Source organism: Crinia signifera, chromosome 5 (assembly GCF_055691185.1).
Source record: "Crinia signifera chromosome 5, ASM5569118v1, whole genome shotgun sequence".
NCBI lineage: Eukaryota > Metazoa > Chordata > Amphibia > Anura > Myobatrachidae > Crinia > Crinia signifera.
Genome location: NC_139221.1, coordinates 64423740 through 64451054, shown reverse-complemented (window position 1 = coordinate 64451054; position 27315 = coordinate 64423740). Strand labels below are relative to the sequence as shown.

The window sequence follows — 27315 nt, the reverse complement described above, 5'->3', positions numbered from 1 at the left end:
TGAAACTGTCACCGCGTCTATAGACGCGGTGACAGTTTAAATCCATGACGTACATTTACGCCATGTGTCGGGAAGTGCTTCCCGACCATGACGTAAATGTACGTCAAATGTCGGGAAGGGGTTAATATACGTTTAACCCACTAAATGGCTGTGCATGTCACAGGTGCTGTGCAAATAAAAATGCCTTGCTTTTAGAGCAAATAAAGTTTATTTAAAACATTTCCTCATTTATATACAGGTAAAAATAAGACAACATTATAATTTAGAAACATCATTTATAAAAATATAATACAGCGTAATGTGAACTCTTTAATGAGTTCCTTTTCACAGAATCTTCCATAACATCTATAAGCAGATGCACTGTAGGTCCAAAGTCTGTGCAACCTACAGTATACTCTTCACCTAGAGATCCAGCTCAATGTCGCTAAAAGCTCTGGTAAGCCGTTTTATCTTTTCCGCCATTACTTTTTTACTATTCGCCGTTTCCTGCAGGAGCTGGCGCATTTCCTCTTCAATTTGATACACCTGTAATGTTAAGGCAGATATAAATGAGGCGCGTCTGTATCCTTTACTGCATTTAATAGATCATTTCATCTGTATTAACACTTGTATTTCATGTTGCCAAGTGATGTTATGAAAAACTTAACTTCAATCTGGTTTGATTTCAGGGCGGAGGATCAGATCGGCAGCTGATCCTTAATCACTGTGTATGTCAGATTAGTAACGGGTGGGGAAGATACCCCGTTAACCTGTCAATCTCGATGTTTGACCTGAATGTACAGATGTCTCCATGTACATCTAGCCTCCTTTCATGTTACACAGCCCTTCTAGTCACGCCATGCCATATTGCAACTTGGTAGCACCGGGCGTCTTTTTTTGCAACTGTGGCTGTATCTGCATATGAAATGCTATGTTCTACCCCATTCTCAATGCTGCAAAACCCGGGTTTTTGCCAGGGCAATCAGTCATTTCATGTGTCGTGTCTCAGTGTGAATGGGTGTGAGTAAAATTCCTGGGTGCAATGTCCCTGCAATTGCACTCTATTTTTTTGCAGGGTTGTTCCTGGGAATTACACGGGTGTCCACCAGTGTGAACAGGCATGACCTGGGTTTATCACACAGGATGTAAAAAAGCAAGCTGATTGGGGAATGAGATCAGGTGACATGTGGAGGGATGAGGAGGTGCCTGAGCTGCTGGCTGTGAGAGTGGAGGAGGAAATAAAGAAGCAAGTGACTGGCACTGGATTCAACAGTGTACTACAACATATCAAAAATACTGTCTGCCCGTGGCATCCATAAAACCCAGCAACAGGTTGTGAACAAACTTAAAGCACTTTGTAAGAAGTACTTCAAGGTGCAGAATCTCAAGTGGAGGAAGAGTGGTGGTGCTGTATGGTCATCCAAAGATGCTCTTTATACAGCCAATCAAAGCTGCATTCTCAACAGCCAATATTAGCTGCTCTTAGATTTATTACACTTGTTAGCAGGGCAGACCAGGGTAGAAGTGTGAACGGGGCAGACATGGGAATTTCCTGGGTCTAAGGTGCAGTATGAATGGGGTCTTTGAGCTGGGATGATCTGTGCCCCGACAAAAACCCGGCAAAAAAAAAAAACGGGTTTTTGCATGGGCAGCAATGAGAACGTGGTATCACCCTGTTTTCCAGGAAAACACAGTACCGATACATTTCTTATGCAGATACAGTGGCAGTCTCACACTCTATGCTCCATATAATTTTCTCATTTATACAAATAGGATGCCAATTAATGGAAAAAGTTGAACAGAAGAGGTCAAGCACTATAGAGTCATGCGTTATGTATAAGGTGACTTGTATTGCATGGAGAATCGATGTATGCAGATACATCTGTACTCTTACGGGTAATTTGACACACCAAGTACTGGCAGCAGACAAGGTACAGGGAAAGAGGATTCTTACTTACTCTTATAGTACCGCTACACTAACTGCTAGTTACCGCTCTGCCAAGGCAATGACTGCACGAAGAAGAAACTATGACTCGTGTCAACCTAGCCTTGTTGTGACTTTTTTATTTTTTAAATGAACGGAGATTCAAGGGCTGATTAAAAAGTAATGATACTTCTACTGTTTTTCTGTCTCATAGGTTGACATGGCAACGCTATGCTGGTAATTGTGAAGCTCATATATTAACACGTCTGAATATGCGTAACTGAATTTTGTGCTAAAACTCAGAAAAAGCGGAAAGGAAACGTTAGGGCAATCATACGGCGCAGAAACAATCACCCGTGCTGCAGTTTTTAGGTCACAAATCTCACAGACACGTCTTCCTCATCCACGGTGACAAAAGGTACAAAGATTTTCCACTTGCCAAACCAAGACAACGGCAGTACCACCACAGGTTCAGACAAATCGACATTTAGAGCTTCATAAAAACCAGCATAGCATTGCCATGTCTACCTATGGGGCAGAAAAACAGAGGCCGTCTCATAACTTTCCATGACCACTAGATACGGTTTCAAGTTTGTGGATTTTATGGAGCACTCTGTTTGCTATAGTTTTGTGCTGTGAAACCAGGGAAGGGGAACCTTCGGCCCACCAGCTGTTGTTGAACTACACATCCCAGCATGCTCTGCTACAGTTTTGCTATGTGGCCATGCTAAAAATGTTGCAGTGCATGCTGGGATGTGTAGTTCGTCAACAGCTGGAGGGCTGAAGGTTCCCCATCCCTGTGTTAAACTGTAATTATTTGAATGTCATGAACTTACTGTTATCTGGAGGAACATATGGGGAAAGACATGTAGCTTTCCTATTAATGTAGTCAAGAATTAACAAATTATCCATACAAAATAACGATAAAAACTTTACAGCCTTATACATTTAAACCTTATTACCAAGATTTCATTTTGGCACAATTTATATCAAGTTGTTTTTTAATCTGTATTCAGAGGCGGTCCTTTGAACGCCAAGGAGATCTGCTCACAGTAGGTTTGCATATAATTAGAGAAAACTGATGTAAAAAGAAAATATTTCAGTTCACCGTGAAGCAGACATCTAAAGGCTTTTAGGGCAGAGGAATACTTTGATATTAATTGTTATTTGTGCAGAAGTAACAAATAACAAATTGTATACTATTAAAAACATAAACATGATGCTATTAACTGAAGCCAACCCAACCACATATAGCCTCCGTCTACCCAATCAATAAATTACACTACTCATTTTTATAATTTTAGTAAGTAGTTATGGAAATAGCATGAAAACATGTTGCACATGCACCATTTTTTATTTTACCCAATATGTTCAATTCAGAAAAAAAAAAAAATTTGTCCATTAAAATGGGGTTCAGTATGATTTCCTGACAGTCGGGATCCCGGCTGTTAGGATCTCGACAGCTGGATCCTGTCAGTGGTAGAGCGCAACGAGGCTCCTTGCTGGCTCACGGTGCTAGCCATGCTGCAGGTAGAGTGGCTCGCCAGAAGGTTCTATTACCCCTATATGGGGGTCCACAGGAGGGAGAATAGACCCTGCGTGCCGGGATCCTGACTGTCTGAATTTCAACTGCATCCCTTTAAATTTGCAGAAATACTTCAGGATTTAGTAGGCTAGGTTATATAGATATAAATTATTTTCACATGTTTAACAGTGACCAAGTCTGAGAAATGTTTGTATCTATAAACTTGTGGTTGAGGACACATTCAGTGCTGCCCATTCTGTGCTTAGGGTTAGCCAGGTACCATCATTCTGATGACGGATGTGCAGTGATTCCCCTGGCTTTACCTGCTGCCATCCTTCTGCACACCCATACACACTATGGTAGAGGTACATCAGTGTGTATGGTCTTCTATAGGATCAGGTCGGCCAGACAAGTATTAGACAGTACATAAGATCTGACCTCCTAATCCTGACCATTGCGTGTGATACGCTGTTTATCGCAATGTTGATGCACACACACCAATAGAAACGTCGGCCTGCTCACCTGATATTGAATTGTACAGGTGTGTAACTAGCTTAAATGCATGAAGCTAAATCATAGCAGAAAGTTAAATAAGCCCTATTTTATGGATCTATTTTCAGCAAGACAGTAAAAGTGTAAGTGTAGAGTGAGCGAGCAATATTCACACTTCTAGGACACGGATTTTTCACGCTTACTTTATCATTGGCAGCTTCTATTTCCTTTTGCTTTTCACTTGCCACCTTAGTAAGTTCAGCCTGGTGGGCAGCTAGAATAGACTCCAACTGTCTCCGAAATGCATCATCCACGGAATGAAGTTTCTCCATTATAACTCTGAGAAGAGAGACATGAAATGTGACTGGTCTACAATCAGATTCCGAGTCTCAACAAATAAAGGAGATTCTAATTTGTGTATAGTGTAGTCCATGGGTCTTCAAACTGCGGCCCTACAGATGTTGTGAAACTACAAATCCCAGCATGCCTTGCCACAGTTTTAACACTCCCTTATAGCAAAACTGTGGCAAGGCATGCTGGGATTTGTAGTTTCACAACATCTGGAGGGCCGCAGTTTGAAGACTCATGGTGTAGTCTATCAACATGCTGTATGTGTACTAAGAATTGTACTGCTCATTGTTACCTGTGATCCATTTAGTTTTTCCAGTTACTGTTATGTTTAGTTCTGTGTACCCTGCATTGTTCTGGTATGTGCTATATGTGCGGTGCTGCGTACCACTTGTGGCGCCTTATAACTAAAATGTATTAATAATATTATTTAATTCCCAATAAAGGTGCCCATACACGGTACAATTGCTGGGTGCAATGAGATGCGCAGCTCAAAAAGTATGTGCTGCACATACATTTTGTACTAGATCTCATTGCATTGCAAAACCTATGCAATATTTTATACAATAATTGTACCGTGTATGGGCACTTTATATAGGAAATGCACAATTTCATAAATATATGTGTAAATAAAAAGCTCATGGGTCTAGAATGGATCATGGCAAAATAGTCTGAACAGTGACCCAACACAATGGACATGTTTTAATATAATCAACATGTTGTGGACGTACAGTTATGTCTGTTATAATTTCTGTATGACGTGTACAGTTATCCGTTCCACTATCTACTACATCCACTGTATTATTTGTTATGTTGCTCTAACCACTGGGATTGTGAACAATCCTGATTGAAACTTATGCTAACACTAGCCGCGCTGCTATACAAAAAACTAAACTATGACTGAATTGAACAAACAAATATTTACCGTTAATAATTCCTGCTCTTGCATTTTTGAACCACAGAATACTGAAACACGCAATTCATGCTACTCGGTGGAATTTCTCCCAAATGCCCTCCTATTGGTGAGGCGTTATTAGTACCACTAATGTCATGACTGCAGGTCAGGATCCTTAATTAGTCTACAGTCTTCATTTCAAGTCACAATACACAATGAATGGAACATTTCAATAATGGCACAAAGAGTTCCTAATAAAGGGGAGGTAGTTAGTACCTTGACAATCACATCACGTTTAGAGATACAATTCTCTGCCATACAGTTACATATTCTTAAGGCCCATGCATACTGGCCTAGTTTGAGCTGAAAGAAGCTCAGTTTTGTAATTTGAGCTGCTTTCAGCTCAAGAGCCACCCAGCATGTACGGGCCAGCGATGAGCACTCATGCGTGCTCCTTGCATCATTGCTGGTATTACCTGCTATGGAAAGCTGGCCACCCCGGGAAATTTGCTGAAATGTGAGAAAAACTCTCAGTGTGTATGCACTGAACAATTTTAAGCCCAGCGATTCTCCCCATTATCGCTGTCCGCACACACTGGGCAAAACTGCCTAGTGTCTATGGACCTTAAGTCGCTCAGTGTATTGGAATTTAAATACCAAGGCAATCACATATAGCAAAGGGGAGCATAAGGTTAAAAATTAGACATTGGGTCCTGTCCCAAGATTTCCTCTTTCCGGGACACGGTATAGACTCTTCACTCTCCTGCCTTTCCCTGTGCAGACATCCTGTGATCCTTCCTTCTCTACCCCCCCATCCTAGGTGCTGAAGCTCACTGGTGTTTGGGATGCGATGTAGCAACTGTCTCCAGTCTCAATACAATTATATTCTTGTACTGGGGGGTGTCCAAGCCCTGGAAAGCCCCTTATCTGATTAGATCCCCTATTCTAACTTGACCTGGACCTCAATAATAGTACCAATAACCCTTTGATACAATCCTGCCAATTAATCTGCACAGTGACTGATTGCAATGTTATGCCTGAAGAGGATTTATTTGTAAAGGAAAATGACAGGTGATGGATCTGGCGCTTTGCACTGTAATAATGTTTGGTGATATACAACGATTGCTCAATAAAAGCAGACTGAGAATAACAATCAGAAGCTTTTTAGTCAGTCACAGTACATCTTCATAATAATTCAAATAAAATACTTATATATTGTAGCAAAGTTGTTCTTATGATTCTGTCCCCGATTATCTCTATGGAAAACTAAGACGGGTACATAACTCCTAAATCTCCTAGCTGGATGAGCTCTTATAACACACGGAAGCCTTCTACTCAATTATTCTGGTTCACTCGCAAAGGCAAATTCGTTCTCAAATGGACAAAACCATCTGCACTGCAGGAGAGGGTGGGGGGCAGATGTAACATGTGCAGAGAGATTTAGATTTGGGCAAGTTATTTTATGTCTGTGCAGGGAAAATACTGACAGATTTATTTTTACACTGCAATATAGATCTAATTGTGAAGAAAAACCCCACCCAAATCTAACTCTCTCTGCACATGTTACATCTGCCCCCCCCCCCCCCCCGCAGTGCACATGGTTTTGTCCATTTGAGAAGGAATTTGCCTTTGTGAGTGAACCAGAATAAGGGCTTAAATCCATTAGTACACAAGTTCTTTAGGACAGACCCCAACTTGTATGAACATGAATTCTTCCTTGCCCAGTTTAGTAAGTGTCCCTATAGTATATATATGTGATCCTTGTGTTTTATGTAAGTATCTGTATGCCAGTTGTTGGCAGTAATTAACAATATACACACGTATGCTCCCAATGTGCTCAGTAAATAGAACGCTGAAGACATCAATCCATGCCATTTGTCTGAACTCCCATTGTTGAGTTGCAGTTGTATGTGTACATGATAGACAGCTATTATAGATAAAAGGCGTTCCTAATCATTAGACTAAAAAAAAAAATAGATGTGATTCAAATTCCTTAAAACCAAAATAGCCATCTACTCACTTCTGGTTGTGAAGGCTTTTGTCTTTCTCTTCAATCAGCTTCTTTTCCTTGGCATCGAAATTCTCTTTCATCTGCCTGACTTGTGTTTCAAGCTGGCTTAGTAATTCTGCTTTATCCTGCCACTTCTTATTCAAGGCACTATGAATAGAAAGAGCAAATGCCTGAAATGAGCCCAGATTCAACATCAAACAGCACAAGCTACATTTAGTAAAACCTCTGCTCCATAGATTGGTTAATTACCTGTAAGCTTTCTTCACATCTTCCAGCTCTGCGTCTCTCTCTTCTAGTTGTAGCTTGACTTCCTCCTTCCGCTCCATCTGCCTTTCCAGCTTCTCTTTCAGTTCCTGAAATTGTGCTGCTCTTTCATCGGTCTGTTCCCTTAATGCCTTCTCAAGCTCGATATTTTCTGCCCGCAATTTCCGGATGCGTTCGTCCCTCTCCTGCAGTCCCTGATCACGCAAAAGTGTATGGCAGTTAACATTCCATGCTCAACTATCCACCTAATATTTTTTCCCCAATAATGTAAACTAGTATTAACGGTCATTGTTACCCGAATATGTGAGAGATACGTGCATGTGTATTAACTGCGTTTAAGATTTTTTTACGCAGAGGTGGCGCTGTGGTGGCAGGGAATGGGAGACTGGCCTGGCGGGCACTGGGAAATGGACAGGAGAGTGGGCTGGCAGCTAAAACTGCGCCACACGGGTGCAGAGTATCCGTCAACATGCAGACGGAGACCCTGCATCCCTCCAAAAAGGGGCTCCGCTGTGAAAGACAGACGTTAAAAGTGCCTTCACCTCTAGCATCTGTCAGGGGAGTGCAGAGTGCCAAGCTTTACCTGGAAGTGTGGATTCCCGGAAGCACTGTGGCACTGCAACCCCTGGCAGTGAGCAAGTAAACCACCCACACCCCACCCCGGCAACGAGCAAGTAACCCCCCCCCCCCTGCCACAAAGCATGGAAACCTGTGGCAACAAGCATGGGACCCCTAGCAACAGCATGAAACCCACTAAGGCAATGAGCATGCAAACCAGGTTGATTCCAGGTGTGACATTTGCATTTAGAATCTGTTGCTGTCGACTCTCCATATGCGATCCAAAGACCTGCCACTATCAGTGAAGCAAGCCATCATTAGGCTGAAAAATCAAAATTAGCCCATCAGAGAGATAGCCGAAACATAAGGTGTGGCCAAATAAACAGATTGGAACATTCTTAAAAAGAATGCACCAGAGAGCTCAGCAACACCAAAAGACCAGGAAGACCACGGAAAACAACTGTGCCGGATGACAGAAGAATTACTTCCTTGGTGAGGAGAACCCCTTCACAACAGTTGGTCAGATCAAGAACACTCTCCAGGAAGCAGGTGTCTATGTGTCAAAGTCAACAATCAAGAGAAGACTTCAGAGTTAATATAGAGGTTTCACCACAAGATGTAAACCATTGGTGAGCCTCAAAAACAGGAAGACTAAACTCAATAAGGATCTTGCACTCTGGAGAACCTATATTATCTCATGGCTAGGTAGGATTATTACTACAACTTCTCTACCTATTTCAGACACTCCCAGTAAAAGTCCCAGAGAAAGTATTGCGGGAAATTCAAGCATCCTTATCCAGATTTATTTGGAACGACAAACCCCCTAGATTGGCTTTCAACACTCTTAAACTTCCCAGAGAGGCAGGTGGTCGAGGATTACCTGATGTCAAATCATACTACTTAGCAAGCCACTTAAGCCAAATAGCTGCTTCATTCACGCCAACGGGTAGCATGATTAGGCCTAGAATCCTCAGTACTGGGGATCCGCTCCCTCGCCTCCATCTGGGGCCTATCAAAAACCTCAAGACAGCCCATCAGGTGCCTGCGCCCTTCCCTTAGATTCTCCATCAATCTCTGGAACTACTCCTTCCCCAAATTTAGCCCCTCTTCCTCCCCCTCCCACATCACCCCCCTCTGGGACAACCCAGAGTTCCCACCGGGATGTGCACCTAACCAATTTAAATCGTGGTCTAAAGTGGGTATCAAATTGGTATCAGACCTCTATGTTAAGAACGCTCTGGTCTCTCTAGATGACCTTAAAACTAAATATCCTTCACTGACTCCCCTCTTTTATGAGTATTTTCAGATCCGCCACTTTGTCAATTCAATTCACCACACCAGACCGATTACAGCTCCTACCCTAATTGAACGGGAATGCATCGTGAACCCAATGGGCAGGGGGATGATCTCCCGAATATACTCTATCTTGATAGAAGCTACAGCTCCCAAGCAGACCCGCCATGAGCTGGAGTGGGAAAGGGATCTTGGTCCCCCTAGACGATCTGTGCTGGGGCGAGGTGAGAGAGGGAATTGCCAAAAGCTCAATATTATAGGTGGTATTATAGGTTGTCCAAAATCTTTCCCTCGGCTACTCCGGTCTGTTGGCGGGGCTGCGGGAGAAGAGGAACTCTCTACCATATCTGGTGGACATGCCCTATCATAGCCACCTTTTGGTCCCAGGTTCTAGACCTGTTGAGATCTCTTTCTGGCATTGCAATTACCCTGGACCCATGGTCCTTTTTACTAGCCCGCCCCTTTCAAAACCTAGACCCTCACATGAATAAACTGTTCTCTCATGTGTTAGCCGCTGCAAAATCACTTGTAGCAAAAAACTGGAAATCACCCTCCCCCCCTACCCTACAGGCACTAAATAACTATATTGGATATATAGCAAATATGGAAAAGATCAGCTACTACCTCCACGACTGCCCCCATAAATTCGCCCTAATCTGGAATCCCTGGTTACTAGCAAACCACCCTACCTCTAACTGTGTCTATCAGGCCACATGAGAGCTGTAGATAACCCTTTGATGTCCTGCCCTTGGATCCTCCTCCTACCACTATGTCCCTGTTGATATGGTTGTTATAACGTTTGTATGTCTTCTCATTTGAAATCCTCAGTCCTATTCGTATCTTGCTATTCATCACTGCTCTCGAGCTTTCTGGCTCCTACGAATTCATCATAACCTACTTATTGCTCTCTTTCACGACCTGACCCTCCCCCCCCCCTTCTCCTCCCTCCCCTCTGTATTCTCTGTAAGTACAACTGTTGTATTAATACGTTTGAGCTATCTGCGTATAGCTATCACTGTCCTAACATGTAAAATGTTCACTTAGCTCTACATGTTTAAATAAAGAGTTAAAAAAAAAAAACATCTAAAAAAGCCTTTACAGTTCTGGAACAACATTCTATGGACAGATAAGACAAAGATCAACTTGTACCAAAGTGATGGGAAGAGAAGAGTATAGAGAAGCAAAGGAACTGCTCATGATCCAAGACATATCACCTCATCAGTGAAACGTGTTGGTGGTAGTGTCATGGCATAGGCATGTATGGCTGCCAATGGAACTGGTTCCCTTGTATTTGTTGATAATGTGACTGCTGACAACAGCAGCAGGATGAATTCTGAAGTGTTTTGGGCAATAATATCTGCTCATTGGACAGTGCAGATGACTTGAAGCATACTGCAAAAGCAACAAAAGAGTTTTTTTAAGGCAAGTGGAATGTTATGCAATGGCCAAGTCAATCACCTGAACTGAATCTAATTGAGCATGCATTTCACTTGATGAAGACAAAACTGAAGGGAAAATGCCCCAAGAACAAGCAGGAACTGAAGAAATTTGCAGTAGAGGCCTGGCAGGGCATCACCAGGGATGAAACCCAGCATTCCAGACTTAAGGCTGCAAATCCTTAAAAGTAAAGTTGGATTTAGGTCTGTTTAGTTTGTCCCATTACTTTTGGGGGATGCGGTCGTTAGGTCGGCACAAGAAAGGTCGACACTCCTTAGGTGTATAAGTCCCAAATTACGCAAGACAAAAAAAGAAGAAATGTATACAACCTTTAGATACACACTACCACTTATAAAGAATATACATTTATCAATTAGTATACAAATATATGAACATTATTAATGAGAATTCTCATGTAAAGAAAAAACAATATTAAAAAACAAAAACAATTATTAAATTTGATGAGAAATGGATTCTATTGAAATCTTGAATTTTGCTAGCATATTAGCTCCTTGGAATGCATAAACAACAGTTCGCTGCACCAGCATGTATATTTACCAGAATGGAAACAGGGTGGTTGTAAAAGTCCCCTTGTGATTACAGCTGTATATGCTTTGTGAAGTCCCGGATTAATGCCCAGTAGGATCTTCTATCACTCAGAACAGCATGGTATGCAGGCAGTCCGTGTGGTATGTGAGTACATTGCTAAGCACTGAGGAAATTGCTGAGGTTTGAAGAATCCTGAGATGGAAATAGATAAACTGGTCCGGAATAAAGTGCAATCTGGTTTGTGCAATGGTGCAGGTTGAAGAAATATCAGGAAAAGTGCTCAACGTGATCTCGCGTCTTCATCAAACTGGGTATCAAACCTGTAGAACTTAACAAACGTGTTCTTCCCAGACCAAGTAGCATCTCTGCAAAGTTGTATGTCCGAGCCAACAGATCTTGTCGAGTTCATAACAGGCAAAGCCGCAGAAGAATAAGCTTGCTGAATAGTCAATCGTATTCAGCGAGCAATTGACTGCTTTGAAGCAGGACAACCCCTTTTGTGAGCGTCATACAAAATGAAAAGGGAGTCAGAGTTCCTAGTCCCAGCCGTCCTTTTAAGATAAATCTTTAATGCATGGACAACATCAAAAGATATAGGAATGTCCAAGGAACCAGACTGAGCTGGAACCACAATCGGCTGGTTACACTGAAACACCGAAATCACCTCTGTCCTGTCCTCGAAAAACATCAAATAGGGAGACTTACACAACAAAGCCCCCAATTCGGAGACCTGTCTAGCCGAGGTCAATGCCACAAGTATGACCACTTTCCCCATAAAGAATTTATCCTCAATGGAGTCCAAAGGCTCAAACCAGGAGGACTGACAAAAAAAGGTCACTACCTCCTACAGGTCCCACAGAGCCGTGGGCAGTATGAAAGTATGCAGGATGTACAGAACACCATGACACAAATCTCTTCCAAATCCGATGATAGTGTCTGGATTTTACTGGCTTTCTAACCTGAATCATGGTAGGGATTACGTTTCCTGGAAAACCCTTCCTGGCTAAGATCAGCCGCTCAATCTCCAAGCCGACAAACGAAGCCGCCGTAAGTCCGGATAAACAAACGGCCCTTGCTGAAGAAGATCCCTTCTCAGCAGAAGAGGCAAAGGTTCATCCATCGACATGGAAAGAAGATTGGCGTACCACACCCTTCGTGGCCAGTCCGGAACAATCAGAATTGCTTGCACCCTCTCTTTCCTGATCTTGCAGAGTACTTGGGAATAACGGAATTGGAAGGAATATATATACCAGCTGGTATGACCAAGGCGTCGACAGGGCATCCATCGCTGCAGCCTGAGGGTCCCTCGTCCTGGCACAGTAAAGCTGCAGCTTCTTGTTAAGCTGGGATGCCATCAAATCTATGTCTGGACAATCCCACTGGCCCGTGATCAGCTGGAACACCTGTGGGTGGGGACTCCACTCCCCCGGTGTATGTCATGGTGACTGAGAAAGTCTGCCTCACAGTTTTCACCGCCTGGAATGAAAATGGCTGATATGGCCCTTGCGTGCTTTTCTGCCCAGAGGAGGATTTTGGAGACCTCCTGCATGCATGCCCTGCTTTTTGTTCCTCCTTGACGATTGACAAAGGCTACAGCCATAGTGTTGTCGGACTGCACTTGAATCACCTGATTTAGGAAGCCTGAATCAAAGCCTCATAAATCGTCCGAAGTTCCAGGATGTTGATTGGAAGGAGAGACTTGTGGCTTGACCACCTGCCCTGAAACTGTACCCCTTGGGGGGCTTAAAGGTATCACAAAGAACATGTGTGGTATCCTGAATGTGTTAAACCAGGGTTGTCATATCAACGAGAGTCTTTCCACCCACCAGGCATTCCTGAATTGACCCGCCCATGAGTGAATGGCGTGAGTCACCCAGCAGCCTGCAATAATAGGCCTCTGGGATGCACCTGAAGCAGTGTAAATGATTTAATATGCCCTCAATCTTTCTTTCAGCTGGGTCCTTCAAGGAGCCAGGAGGACTGTCATTTTTGACAAGCGTGAGACCGAGGCATCCACTGCTGGCGGGATTTCCCAGACCCTTCTGCCCTCTAGCACAAAGGGGAAGGTGGACACTAGACGCTTGGGAATCTGGAATTTTTTATCCGGGGATGCCCAAGCTTTTCTGAAAAGGTCATACAAATCCTTAGAATCGGGAAAGGGGACACTAGCCCTTTTCTGTGTAAAGAAAAAGGATTGCTCAGATTTCTCAGTATGTATATATAACACATCTCTGATGGCCACAATAAGAGGTTCGTGGCCCTGAGTTGGATATACCTCTTCCAAAACAGGCTCCACCTCCTCTTCGGAGTCAGAGCCAACCTCTAAAGGCCCCCATGCATCGAGGCGATTTGGTCCGATCTCGGCCGATTGCGACCAATCGGCCCGTTAAATCAGACCAAATCACACTCCCTGATATGCCATCGGGTCCGATGCGCGGTCCCGTGCGCATCGGACCTAACCAGGTGGTCAGACTGGCAGGCCGTCCGACCACCTGTTCCTCCTGGCGGCGAGGCGGGCGGTAAGCAGGGACGCATGCGATCCATACACTTGCAGGGTATCGGGTGTCCGTACACTGCTGTGAGACGTTGCAGGCAGTGTATGGGCACCTTAAAAGCCCGTGCTTTGTGGTGCATTTACTCCTGATGAAGACCAGCCTACCAGATTTCTGCAGACCTTGCACAGACACCTGTATCTGTAGAGGCTGGTGTGGTGTGGCAGCTATTTGCTGAGACAATTGCTGCATTAAAGCCTTCATTGCACTCAGCCACTGTGGTTCAGAACAGTGTTCCCCCCCCTCCCCACCCGAGAACTTACTATGCTGAGATAGCTGGCTGCACTGATCGCACATATAAGTGTCAGTGGGGGGGAGGGAAAAACCTGGTGCTACATACAGTGCACTTTCTCCCCATGATGAATTAATTAGTCAGGGAGAGTAAAAGAAAGTCTGCCCTAGCTGTGCAAGGGACCCAGCGGGAATGAAACCTGCACACTTGCCAAAAAGACCCAGTTGGAATGTAAAAGCGCTATAATTGGAATCTACACTACCAGTAAAACAAGCCATTAAAGGAGCTGTTTTCAGCGACAGAGTCTCTGCTGGTCCCGCTCTGAGGTAGCTCCGCCCCCTGTAATGGTGCCGTAGCTACTGCGAATATTTATACTGGCAAATATATGTAACATGTAAAACCATGCCCAAATTCATTGTTTACTAAAGAGCTGCCAGTGTGCGCAGGGGGGTTATGGGATCCCCCAGAGTGTGCATCCTCTCCTGATGGTACATTTTTCTAAACTGAGCTGTGGGAGGGGGCATAGAGAGGAGGAACCAGCATACCGTTTTAAGTTTTATGTACACAGACTATTTTGAACCCCATCTATAACCCATAGTATTAAGTGAATCCCCAGTATCCCTTATGGATGGTAGAGAAAAAAAGGCAGAAATTTGCCTTTTCAAGAATTTGCAGCAATTTCGCAGATACAGGCGGTTTTTGCCCATGCTGAATTTATCGCCCAGGTTAAAAATCAGCAGTGTGATTGAATAGGCGAATCAAATTCGCTTCCCCCCCCCCCCCAAAAAAAAGCGAAAACTGACATTTTCTCTCATGCTGGTATTTTCGGCCAGGATTGAATACTGCCCCTAAGAGAGGAGAAGGCCTGTGTGAAGCCTCCTAGGGCCGGTGCCCTCTTCTCTCTGCTGGGAGCAGCGCCTGCCCACGCCTAGCACGGTAGCCAGAGCACTAAGGAACTCAGATTCCACTGCGTGACGGACATTTTTCCAGCAATTCCGGCAGCACTACTGCCTTCATTGTGGGACATTGCACCCATTATAAATAGGCCACTGACTGAGGTTCCACTCCCGCTATACAATGCCTGTCATATGGGCATTAAAGTGGTGAAGTGGCCACGATGTTGCGATCGCCACCCCCTGTAGAGCCTCCTAAAGTGAGTCCAATCTTGTCCGCATAACGCATCGTGCTAACTGTCTATGCCCCCTGCTTGGCTGAGCTGGCTCTGCCGGGCAGAGCAGCCATAAAGTCAGCAACCCTGATACAAATCCATTTGGGAATGGTTGACAAACAATGAAATAAAACAATGAAATATCACTTACTTCTTTCAGTTTCCTGATGGTTTCTGTTTGATCATCAACAATTTTAGTTTTAATTCTTAGAGCATCGTTGTCTCGTTCATTTTGCTTTTTTAGAGTCTCTATCTCTGTGGAAAGGACTTCAATTTTGGCATCAAGCCTTCCTCTGTCCTGGGCCAGAGTGACGCCTACAACATAGGATAGCACTATGGTGAGACATGTATGCATACACAGGATGCTAGAGAAATTAAGGCAGATTATTACGGACTTCCCCTTCAATATGATTGCCCCCATTTGTACTTATAAGTCGTATACACCTTAAGTGTGTGTATGGGCTTTAATGTGATGTCAAAACGATTATAGTAAATCCTCTGAGGAATATCATCTGGTTTTTGTTAGTGAGCATGTTTGCATACCCCTGAAAGTATATGATGGGATATGACACTCAATGATCAGTGACCACAAACTCACTGTGACATCTCTAAAGGTCCCTATACATCAGAACGATCTGAATTTGACCTGGTCGTATGCAGGTCGTAAGTGCGGACTATGTGAACTGAGGGATCAGACATGCAGGCTGTCGAAATTGTGCACATTGCTCAGGTGTATGGCCACCTTAAATCTAAAGCAGGGGTAGCCAACTCCAGTCCTTGAGAGCTACCAACAGTTAATGTTTTCCAGGTCTCCTCACAGTGACTCACAAAGCAATTTACACCACCTGTGGATCTTTTAAAATGTGTCAGTGAGTAATGAGTGCACCTGTGCAGCAGCTAAGTGGTCTGGTAATTGCGAACTGTTGGTAGCTCTCGAGGACTGGAATTGGCTACCCCTGGTCTAAAGCATCAAGATAAACATGAAAGAACAGATTACTGCTGTTTACACCACACCAGCCTTGGGATGGTGCTGCAGAGTCCTTTTGTAGGGGACCACTCAGTGCAGTACAAATGAACACTTGGTAGAGACAAAGCTACAGATGGAGCATGTTGCGTTGTCACAGATGGAATGACTGATTACACTGTTCACATTCAGCATTTGTTGTAGCATTTCCTGAAGACCTTGGGATGCAACAGACCCCAAAACCGTTAAATAAAAACGTGGGCTATTTGTGTTTAATGTTACTGGCTAATATTTCACAAAACATGCTCAGAAATTGTTATTTGTTTTATGATTGCATTAGCTTAAGAACATTTATTGAGAACATTGGTGACCATCATGGCATTGTGATATTGCAGCTCTACTTTTCTCCGGCAGCTGCTCATCTGTAGTAGCCAGGCAGGGGGTGCCACGGGGCTGTCCTATCAGCAATGATTGGCTGTGTGGCAGGCACAAGGAAGCAGAGGGGCACGAAGGTCCCTTTGAGAGTGCAGTTGCCAGAAGATTAACCGGTAGTCGCACAGCAGGCTTTTCTGACTGGTCGCATCAAACAGGCAAAATCGGACTAGTGGATGGGGCCTATCAACAATGAGGACCAACTCAAAACTTTCACCTTGCTGAGTTAGCTCTTGTCCCCAGATTTTCCTTTCGGCTCTTAACCCATCTATCAGTGATTCCTGCGCAGTGAGCTGTGAAATAAGTTTGGACTTTTCTTGCTTCAGAAGTTCAATTTGGACCGTTTTATGTTTTTCCCCATCGGCAACCACTTCCAGGTTTCGGATTTTCTTCTACAGGAAGAGCAAACACAGAATTACAAAGTGTAAAAGAAAAAACCTGCCTGCAAGAGATGCTTTCAGGTGGCCGTGCGAGGTTACAGAGTGTACAGCAGGTGTCCCCAAATCCAGATGTATGGAGAGTGATAAACAAACCAGCCAATCAGCTCCCACCTGTCATTTATCAAACCCAGCCTGTGACATGGCAGCTAGGAGCTGATTGGCTGGCTGTTTATCACTTTTTGAAGCTTGATTACATCTGGCTCCCAATAAGGCCTACTTCAACCAATACAGGACTTCAGCTTCAAGAAGCTGTGAGTTGCCTTGTGAAGTTGAATTGTGAGTTGCCTTGTGAAGTGGTCCCTACTGTTCTCCTATTTAGAGGAATGTTCACATACAAGCCTTATTGGTTATATTGCTTTTCAATATACAAAGAATCCGTAACTTACTTTTAGATCACTTGTGGTTTCTTGCTTTGCTTTGGTGACGTCCGCTAGCCTTGCCTTTTGTTCCTTCACCATGGTAGTGAGCTCCTGAATTAAACCCGCTGACTGCTTTTCTTTCAGTCGGCAGCGTGAGAGGGCTTCTTTATGCTCAGCTAACTCTGCTGTAACATTATCAAAGCCATCTTTAACCTATTCCAATGAAAATCCATTTAAACTTTCCATTGAAACATAATACACATAGGATAACTCTTGCAAATAAGCCCATATAGAAAAGGCTACGCTGCTCCCAATTACCAAATATATTTTTCCCAATTACATTTTTGTTTGCATTTTTTAAATTACAATAGAAAATAACATCTAGAATCCGATTGGCTGCTGGATACAACACTTCCTTACTAGAAAGGATTGTGCAAAACTCCACCGCTACACCTAGTAGATATATGTATCAGACTGATGATATAAGGGAGTAATGTATTTATTATATTTCATAACTACATATTTTACAATGGTCATTAAAGAACCACAATTAATCCCTTATTACGTTTGTTAAATCGTTCGATATAAATAAAGCTGCAAATTCCATCAGTGAAAAGCATTTCTATTCCCAATGCTTAGCTGCATTTATGATCTATACATGAATCTATGTGAAGAATGTCTGAGTAGTTGGCTTAATGTCCAAGTTAATCAAAAAGCAGAGCGATTATGACCATCGGCAGACGTTCGCATGAATTGCATTTGCTATGTGATATAATTCACAAATTGGTTCCACGTTCCCTTTCTGCCTCGGGAAATCACAGTATTGATGCCAAGCTCTGCTTTTTACACGGATACTGAAATGCTTTATTTTCCTCACTCATACAACTACTGTAATCTATTATCAGCAATATGCCGGCTCTTGCAATCAGAGTTTATGTTAAATATTTTCATAAGCGATTAGCAATAGCTATGGGTCTTTTAATGTTTGTAGACTGTTGAGCAGGAGAGGTTAACCTGCAGAGTCCCTAAATCCAATCGCTAGTTCGTCCCTTTGTCAAGGATATATTCAAAATGCCAAATGATATATTAAGGGAGGTGCTCCCCGGAATCTGTGTAACGTATAACTGAAGAGAGGAGAAGAAAAGGGATCCTGTATGGGGCACACTGGACTAACGAAAAAAATGGCAGCAGTTTCTGCCAATGTATGTTGATCATTGAGTGCGCCCAAAATAATGTTTTAAATAAAAACTTAACTTTTATCAAATGTAAAAGAAGCAAAATATTAAAAAGATTTGTGAAAAAGTGGTGTAAGGTGTAATAAATGTGAATTAATCAAATCTATGTCTGCTCTGTGTTATTTTGTTGGCTGTACAGGATGTAATATCACTCTAAAGTTTAAAGTGAGGCAGTGACACGGGCGCTATAAAAGCTGTGGGGCCTGCTTAATTCTATAACTAAGATAAAGCACATTTGTCATACCTTCCAACTGTCCCACTTTTTTTTTAGGGACTGACACACAATCCCTCTCACAGGCTGCAGTGTGCCGCGGTGAGCTGTGAAAAGATGCTGTCATAACTAGACATTTTGCTGCCCTGTACAAGGAACCGAAATGGTATCCCCCCCCCCCCCCCCATTCGAAAAAAATAAAAATAAAGGGCAATAACTTTGTTGGTGTTTGGGTTGAGTAAGTTGAACCGAAGGGTTATACTGTATCCTGGCCAGGCCTCCCGGTCTACACACTTTTCTTAGTCCGGCACCTGGTCCTTGACTCCAGAATCTGACTCGTACCCGAGTTCTGTTGCAGTGCTGCAGCCCAGCTCGCCCAAACATTGTGGCATCTTTGCAGAACAGCAGAGCACTATGGGAATGGGCTGACCAGGACTGGGAGAGAAGTCATGACAGCTCTCCCAGGAGACAAGGGATTCAGGAGGAGGCAGAGCATACAGACGAGCATCTGTAGTTGGTGCTCCTGCTGTGCAGATTCCTAGCCACCGCTGGTTGCCCACATGTGCACAACTACTACTGAGAGTGTGGACATCTGAAGAGTGAGATGAACGAGGGGCACAAAGACATGCTACTCCCTTTTTGGTGCACAGGTCTAAGTTTAAAGAATTCAAATGTTGGAAGGTATGCATTCATTACTGAAATCACACGTCTTCAGATTTCGGACATAGCAGTACCTCTTTAAATCTTCCTGCTTCTATAATGAGAGCAGCACGGAACTCATCTTCTAGATCTGCATACTGTCGGGTCAGGGCATTTATTTTCTCTTGGAACTCTTTCATCTGCAGGTTATGGTGACGCTCTTCCTTGGTCACTTCCTTAACCACAGCTTCTTGGAATTCTGGCCCATTTAATGTTACTCTTGTATCAAGTTCCTTTCTAGGGATGAAACACAAACTTTGCATTACTGGTGTAACAGCTAGTGGTTCCAAGTCTTGGTAAACAGAGGCAGCTTTGGGGGACTTACTATGAGGACATAAAGAGAAGGAATAGGCACGACTTGACTGCATATCCTAGAGCACAGTTAATTATTTGATATACCAGTTAGTTACATCTGTGGGGGGAATAAATGAATAAAGCCTGACCCCTCTCACAGGAGGTTGGAGGGCTGCTCCCTGCAGCGATTATTCTTGGGCTCAGCAGTTAGTCTCATAGAACTGTTGTGTTTTCGAGGGGGGCATGAAGACCAAAAAGAAGACATTGCAGCTTCCATTACAGATTTTGGTCATTGGCAAATGATTCAATAAAAGGCTCCTCTCTTTCTAAAGGTACATAGACGTTATAATAAAATGAACGATCAGCATGAGAATGAACATAGTTCATGACAATATAGTGCATATAGTCTAATGTGTACATACTGTGGGGGTTATCTGCAGATTATTCTGAATGCTGGGCTGCAAATTCACAGGCTGTCTGATTATAGAACGACTGCCTATGTGTAGGGATTGTAGCGAGCATGCACAAGGCCATCCAGCAATAAAATCCAGCTTCTTTTCAGTTTGACAGAAAGCCTGCATTGAGTTACAGGGCAGAGTATTGGGAGTGTCAGGGAAAGGAACGCTTTCAGGGAGGGTGTGTGACGTCAGCTCCAGCTCCGATCAGCCTGTTTGTATCGCACAGTTAGAGTAGGCCCTGGGTTTCACACAGACTGAACACACTAGAACAATCATCTGACAGCAAGTGAGTTGAGGATGGATTTGCAGCTAATCGCCAATCTGCGATATTTTCACAAGCCTTTTGCAGCCTTGCACAGGGTGGGATTTAACGCTGTCGGGCGGCAGCTATCTGATCGCAGGGCTCTGCAAATCAGCAGAGAAGCGATCAGATCTGAACATGTCGACATGGAAACTGTATAAGTGTACCGTGTCTCCTCGCTAAGGTCGGAATACTATTATAATCTAACTCTATGCCCACTTGGATGGTAAAGTATGAACCAAGTCGGTCCTTCTGTCAATGTCGACCATTTACAGGTGTCGACCATAAGTGGACCGGATGCTGATGAAAAAAATAATTATAGAATTTCCTAACTGAACAAGTGAATGACAAGAGTTTACATGCACCATCATTAACAAACACTTTTTTTTTTAAGCAACACTGAAGGCAAACAGTGCAGGTCATCAATAGAATACCAACCAAGAGCGGGATAAATGCCAAAATAATACTGTAGCAACACGAACCAAAGACGTGACATGTTACTACATTAGGTCTTATGGGTTGGGATCATTTGGTCTTGAGAGAGGCAGATTGGTAGTTATTCTATGTAGCTCCATATACGCCATTTTGTATGCATCATATATGTAATGTAAGGTGTTCTCATTATAATTGTGTTTAGTAGCTTAAGAGATAAGCCTAGAGGAGACTCGTAACTCTTTTAGAAGGGGTACAAAGGTTATCGGTATTTCTGGCTGTACGCCCAGGAGATGAGGGGGAACCAAATCTCAGTAGTGATGTGAGCAAGCTGGTGTGTCAATTATTTAGTGAAATTATGTATGGGAATGGAATGCAATTATGTGTGTAAAACCCATTTCTTTATATAGATAAGAAATTGAATAAATGCAAGCTTTAGACTAATAAACTTCAGAACTCTCATTGATACCCCAGTGTGTGTGTGTGTGTGTGTGTGTGTGTCTATCTGATTTTCTCCTGCTAGCAGTAAAGGAACACAGGTTATTGATCAAATCCTGGAGACTAAGGACAGGCAGTTGTTAGAACCCCCTCACAGAAGGTTCAGGATGGGGGAACACCTCTAACAGTCTACAGCATGATGGTCGACAGTCATTAGGTCGACAGCATTAGGTTGACATGGTCCTAGGTCGAAAGGTCATTAGTTCGACAGGTCATTAGTTCGACAATGTCTATGTCAAAAGGTCAACATGGGGGTTTTCACTGTTTTTTTACCTGAATGTCAACACAGTTGACATAGGCACAGTTTTAAGTGCACCGCATGCGCTCGCTATGCTCGGCACACTATTTTATTCTCCCACCACGCCCTAGTGGATGGTAGGGCATGAAATACCGCCTGTCGGCACATGTCGGCTCAAAAAACAGTGGAAAACCCCATGTCAACCTTTTGACTGTCGACCTAGACATCGTCGAACTAATGCCCTGTCAAACTAATGACCTTTCGACCTAGAACCATGTCGACCTTTTCCTATGTCGACCTAGACCCATGTCGACATTTTCCCATGTCGACTAATGACTGTTGATCATCATGCTTTAGACCAAATGACCGTATCCAGGTCTTATATGGCTCACCTCCCACAATTTAACCTTCGTAGTGCGCCCAACATAAAACCAACTTACATGTAAGCCATTGCAACCGACCAACCGGCAGGTTTCATTAATATGACTAAACTATGGATACTGGTTCCGATTGTCAAGTCAACTACTATTGGTCAACAGGCAAAAGGGCGACATGGTGAAAATGTCAACATGCACTAGGGGGACACTGACAAAAGGTCGATACATGCGATATGATGACACATGAAAAGGTCGACATTAGTTTTTTACAATTTTTTCACTCGTAACTTGTTCATCCTTTACGGTTCATGTGGACAACAACTGGGAATGAAACTGTGCTGAGCTATGCACCAGGCCTGATGCAAGTGAGGTACAAGACCGCTATGTACCGGTTTCACATAATTTATCCATTATTGAGCTCAAGTGTGGTTCTCAAAGGACGGAATTATTCCATTGTTTACGGGACTGCCCGATAATTAGAAGATTTTGAGTCCAGGTTTGGAGATAGGTGACTCAGCGTTTAGTAAATTGCCTGCCCCGACCTCCGAATGGGCAATTTTTGGTATCACACCAGAAAGATCCGGGATATCACAAGGAGTTAGAAAGTTACTCATAATTGCATCCACTGCTGTTAAAAAAAATGCATCCTTCAATTGTGGATACAACCCCCAGCCCCCCACCCACTATCGCTTTTCTTGGCCAAATTGTTCTATATTTTGGAGTGGCTGGAGGCTTCATTGCAAAAAGAGAAATCTACTGAGAAGTTCTTCGAGACGTGGAAGAGTTATATAGAATCCCTGTCAGAATCCATGAAAGAACAGATATGGCAGTGTATCAAGAATATGCTGTGGTATGAAACGCGTGAGTGTATGCAAGACTCCCCAATATCATTTGCTATGCATGACCTACGGTCACATAGTTCCTCTTGATAAGGTACCCTTTGGTTAGGGTTAGATGTGGTCTGTAGGCGCGGGTCCAGGTGCATATCTTTATTCTGTCTTTAATGATTTGGATATTTGTAATGAAACAAATTACTACAATATATAGGTTGGAGCTTGCTTATTTTTATTATATGCAAACTGTAAAATTCATATATTGTATTATGTACAGAGGAATTATGTTATTACAGGCTGAGTATCCCTAATCCGAAATGTTCAGGCCCACGAGCACTTTGGATAAGGGATTTTTCCGGATTATTATTTATTTTTGTTTTTCCATACTTTCCTGGTCCCCTGGTAGTGCCCCGATGGTCCCCTGACATTCGTGGTGTCCCCCAGCGGCATCTCCGGCCCAGGGGTGCATTGCGCGAGTGCGCTGGTGACTTCACCGGCGCACTTGTGCAATGCACCCCTGGCACCGGAGATGCAGCTGAAGAGGATCCTGAAGGACACAGTGGACATTGGGGTACGAGGCAAGTATGAAAAAAGGGGCAGGGGGGACCCCCCCACACACACAAAAAAAAACATTCTGAAGAAACACGGTTTTCGGAATATTTCGGGGTTTGGAGTACACAGATAAGGGAAGGGAGACCCGACCTGTATTGTATTTTGTGATCATGCTCCAATAAAAGAAAATATATATTTTTTTAAATCCCAAATTTGCCAATATCAGTAATGATTTGGGAATCAGGATTTTTAAACATGTTTAATATTCGTGATTTCACAACCTGGCCATTGGGGCAATTGGCAAATAGCAACAATATGGCGCTGAGGTATGGGGACCATAAGCCTTGTGCCATAAGGCTAAAAGGGCAGGTGTAGGAGGAAACAGGTTGGTCATCTGATTGGCTGCTACAGGTAAGAGTAAGTCAATTAATATAAAATGTATAAATGGATCCGTTAAGTGTTGTCATGTTCTAAATCCCTCTCCAACATATAAGGGATGTGAGCAATGATTGCAGAGCTGCAAAATACAGCAGGAAATATTTTATTTTTTCCTGTAACATCTAACGCACCACTATTCTCTTCACAAACAAATGGACCCAGCAGGACAGTCTCCAGTCAGGTGCTACATCCTGGTGGAGGTTGCGTGAGTTCATAGACTGCTTTTGAACATGATTTTCACAGTGGGAGTTCAGACTGATGAGAGCAAGGGCTGTTAGTCCCGTATTTCATGTGCATGTGCTGTTGACAATAACAAGTACCTGTGTTCCCGCTCCCTGGCGGTAAGCAGGTCGTGGAGCTGCTGGATTTTATCTTTGTGCTGACGTACAGATGCCCGAAGCAACTCTATTTCTCTTTGGGAGACAGATACTTTGCGTTCAGCTTCCTGAATGTGCTTCATCTGTGTTAAAAAGAAGTATCATCATTATTCACAATAACTTAAAAAAAAAAAAAAAAAAAGGGCAAACAAAAATGTCACATACAGTATACTTTCAGAACTTAGGGAAAAAGGGGAAGACTGTGCTCTCTGAACTCTAATGCATCCACATTTTGTGCTTTGTGAAAATACAGAAAAATATATTTATCCATTTCCCCATGGACTAGTGATGTTGTTGATGCATATTCATGAGTATGCAGCCCAGCAATTCATGTTAGTCCAGCTCACAAGATGGCTGCCTCAAATATGGAGGTAGGCTACAGCTGAGGTAAAAAAGGAGTGCATGTATACACTGTGGCTCTATAATAATTTAAACCACCACAGGCGGCAGTAAGGTACCAAGCAAACCCTGTACTGCAATGTATTACTTCAAACCAGCTTCATAATGTAATTCTTGAATAGACTGCAGATTGGTTGATTCATACATAGGGTTACCTCCGGTGTATTTATCAAATTAGGTAATAAGGGTACCCACAAGCAGGGCCCATTTAAAGTCCAATATACAATGGATACATAAGCAACATATGCTGCAATTACATTTATGCACACCTGTGAATTTTAATAGATTCACATTTTAGATTTTAGTAATAAATGTCTTAGGATAATTAATAGCTCCCATTCACAATGGCAGGACTTTCTTTGGCTGCACTGGATTACCCTCCCACTCACAATAAGACTCTTCTGTAGTCTTCAAATCAGTTCAGGCAGTTTATCAGACTTTGCAACTGCCCACATAAACTTCATAAAAAAAAAAAAAATCCTATACAATTACATCCCCTCTGTACAGCGCACACATTTCCTCACTTTTTTTCTCTCTTACTTTCCCATCCTCCTGACCAGTGGTCAACATTGCTGGGTCACTGTATCATACAGCCAACCAATAACCTTTTGCCCACTGGACCATTATGAAACAGATAACGGTCTATCCAGGTCCTAGAACCCCCTGATCACAGTCACACCAGAACAGCTTCTAGCTTTTTATATTACAGCAGCACTTCTTCAAACAATAAGTGTAATTTCTGAAAGTCCAGAGTGTAGAGCAATGTGGCTAACTGTTCCATAACTCAATGGCCGCACAACTCCATCCAAATCTTTTCTTGCAGGCCACCTCTGTGATTAGCAGCAGGAAAGCAGTAAACTGTAGGGAAATAAACACAGTATCGCAAACAGAACCCTGCATCAGCAAGTGTTTGTATACACATTTGCTGATGCCGGGCGAGGGGGATGCCATCATTCGGCAGCAAGGCATCAATATCGATGTCACCTGGTTGACCCTGCAGCATCTATAAATACAGCAGGGGGGCACATATTGTGCATACACACTGGACGACCCATTCGATATGTCGCTCGGATTAAGCCGGAAACATTTTGGACAGAGATCATTCTATTTCCTGCCTGGCCCGCTGCCCCCCACCAGGTAGCAATGACAAACACCCTAACGCAGCTGGTCATTGCCAGGGCCATAACTAGAGGTGACTAAGAGGTCATGCGACCCTGGTGCTGGACTAGGGGGGTATCCGCGGTCGGTTCAGAACCAGAGGGGGTGTACAGATGAATTTGTGTCCCAGTGCCCCCGTTCCCAGTGGTTCCTTGCGTTGTCCCTGCAGCCAGCCTGCGTCTAGCCAAGAGCGTCGTCATGGCACAATTTTTCCCTTTACATAGGAGTGTGGGAATCAAGGTACCTGGGGGTTATCAACAACTTTACATGCCTATTGTGTGAGGGTGCCTGGTGAGACCCATGAACTAGTAGGTTTCCTCAGTGGTCTCTGATTCTGCCACTCACAGCTGTAATTGCCAATTTTGTACCAGTTGTAGGAGACTAATTGCTGACACCACCATACTCCTTTACTAGCCCCTTGCTTGCATATGAATAAGTGTGTGGGGCTTCAAAAGCACCTCTTTCCTGGTGACTGTGGCTTGTTTCTCCTGACTGTATACTTTTGGCCTTCAGTCAGAACGTAAATTAAATGTATGACATCAAGCTAACAAGGTAGTGTTATATATGCTCTGTAGGCCACAGGATTGCAGCAGATATTAAGCATTGTACAAGATCTGTTTTTTAATTATTGTTACTGGATTAAATCATGTGAATTTTGTCTCATACTGTGTGGCATAATGTTCATTTTGGCTTAATCCGGGTGGCATAACGTGCATTTTGGATCATTCTGTGTGGCATTACGTGAATTTTGGCTTATTCCGTGTGACATAATATGATTTTGGCTTATTCCTTGTGGCAAAATGTGTAAAAGGCATGTATAAGGGGGTCTTCTATTGTATTGCATAATGTGTATAAGGGGTATATGCTGTGGTACACTCAAGGACCCCTCCAATTGAGTGGACACACCGCCTTTTGAGTGGCCACTCCCCCTTTTAAGGAGCATGGCCCTCAAATAGTTACTGGAAGGGTCATGTGTCCCCCCCAGTTGAAATAATTTCTCACCCCTGTTCTAGTGTGTACCCAGCATAACCAATACATTGTCTCTCTAGCATAGATTACCTTCAGTGCTTCTTGCTGTATCCTCTGCGTCTCCAATTTGGACAATTCATCTTCCAACTTTTTAACAGCTCGGTCATAGTCTTCCTCTCTACTCACAGATTTTTTTACTTCATTTGTAAGTCTCTTATTTTCTTCTTTCAGTTGGTGCAAAAGTGCTTGAAGTGCGGCTTTTTGATTCTTTTCCTTAAAGAATAATTCTTTAACCCTACATGACAGGGTAATCAGAATTAAGGTCTCATAAGGAGTGCCCACCTGTAACCCCGATACTTCTGTAATGTGAAAAGGAGCAGAGAACTCTTTCTGAAGCACTCTACATTGCTGGGAACGGCGGCAG

The 27315-nt window shown here is 43.3% G+C and overlaps 1 protein-coding gene across 1 annotated transcript in view; it reads right to left on the bottom strand.

Annotated features, from left to right (window-relative positions):
- Positions 1-229: 229 nt before the first annotated feature.
- The window catches only part of LRRCC1 (leucine rich repeat and coiled-coil centrosomal protein 1), a 55343-nt gene continuing 28257 nt past the window's right edge, over positions 230-27315 (bottom strand). The window contains exons 11-20 of the mRNA XM_083187352.1: positions 26982-27186; positions 24309-24448; positions 19603-19804; positions 17450-17635; positions 16841-17015; positions 15379-15542; positions 7424-7632; positions 7184-7321; positions 4124-4259; positions 230-525 (exon numbers count right to left, since the gene is read on the bottom strand). Of these exons, the coding sequence (XP_083043478.1) occupies positions 403-525; positions 4124-4259; positions 7184-7321; positions 7424-7632; positions 15379-15542; positions 16841-17015; positions 17450-17635; positions 19603-19804; positions 24309-24448; positions 26982-27186 (1678 nt within the window). The 3' untranslated portion in view covers positions 230-402. The remainder of the gene's footprint in view (positions 526-4123; positions 4260-7183; positions 7322-7423; positions 7633-15378; positions 15543-16840; positions 17016-17449; positions 17636-19602; positions 19805-24308; positions 24449-26981; positions 27187-27315) is intronic.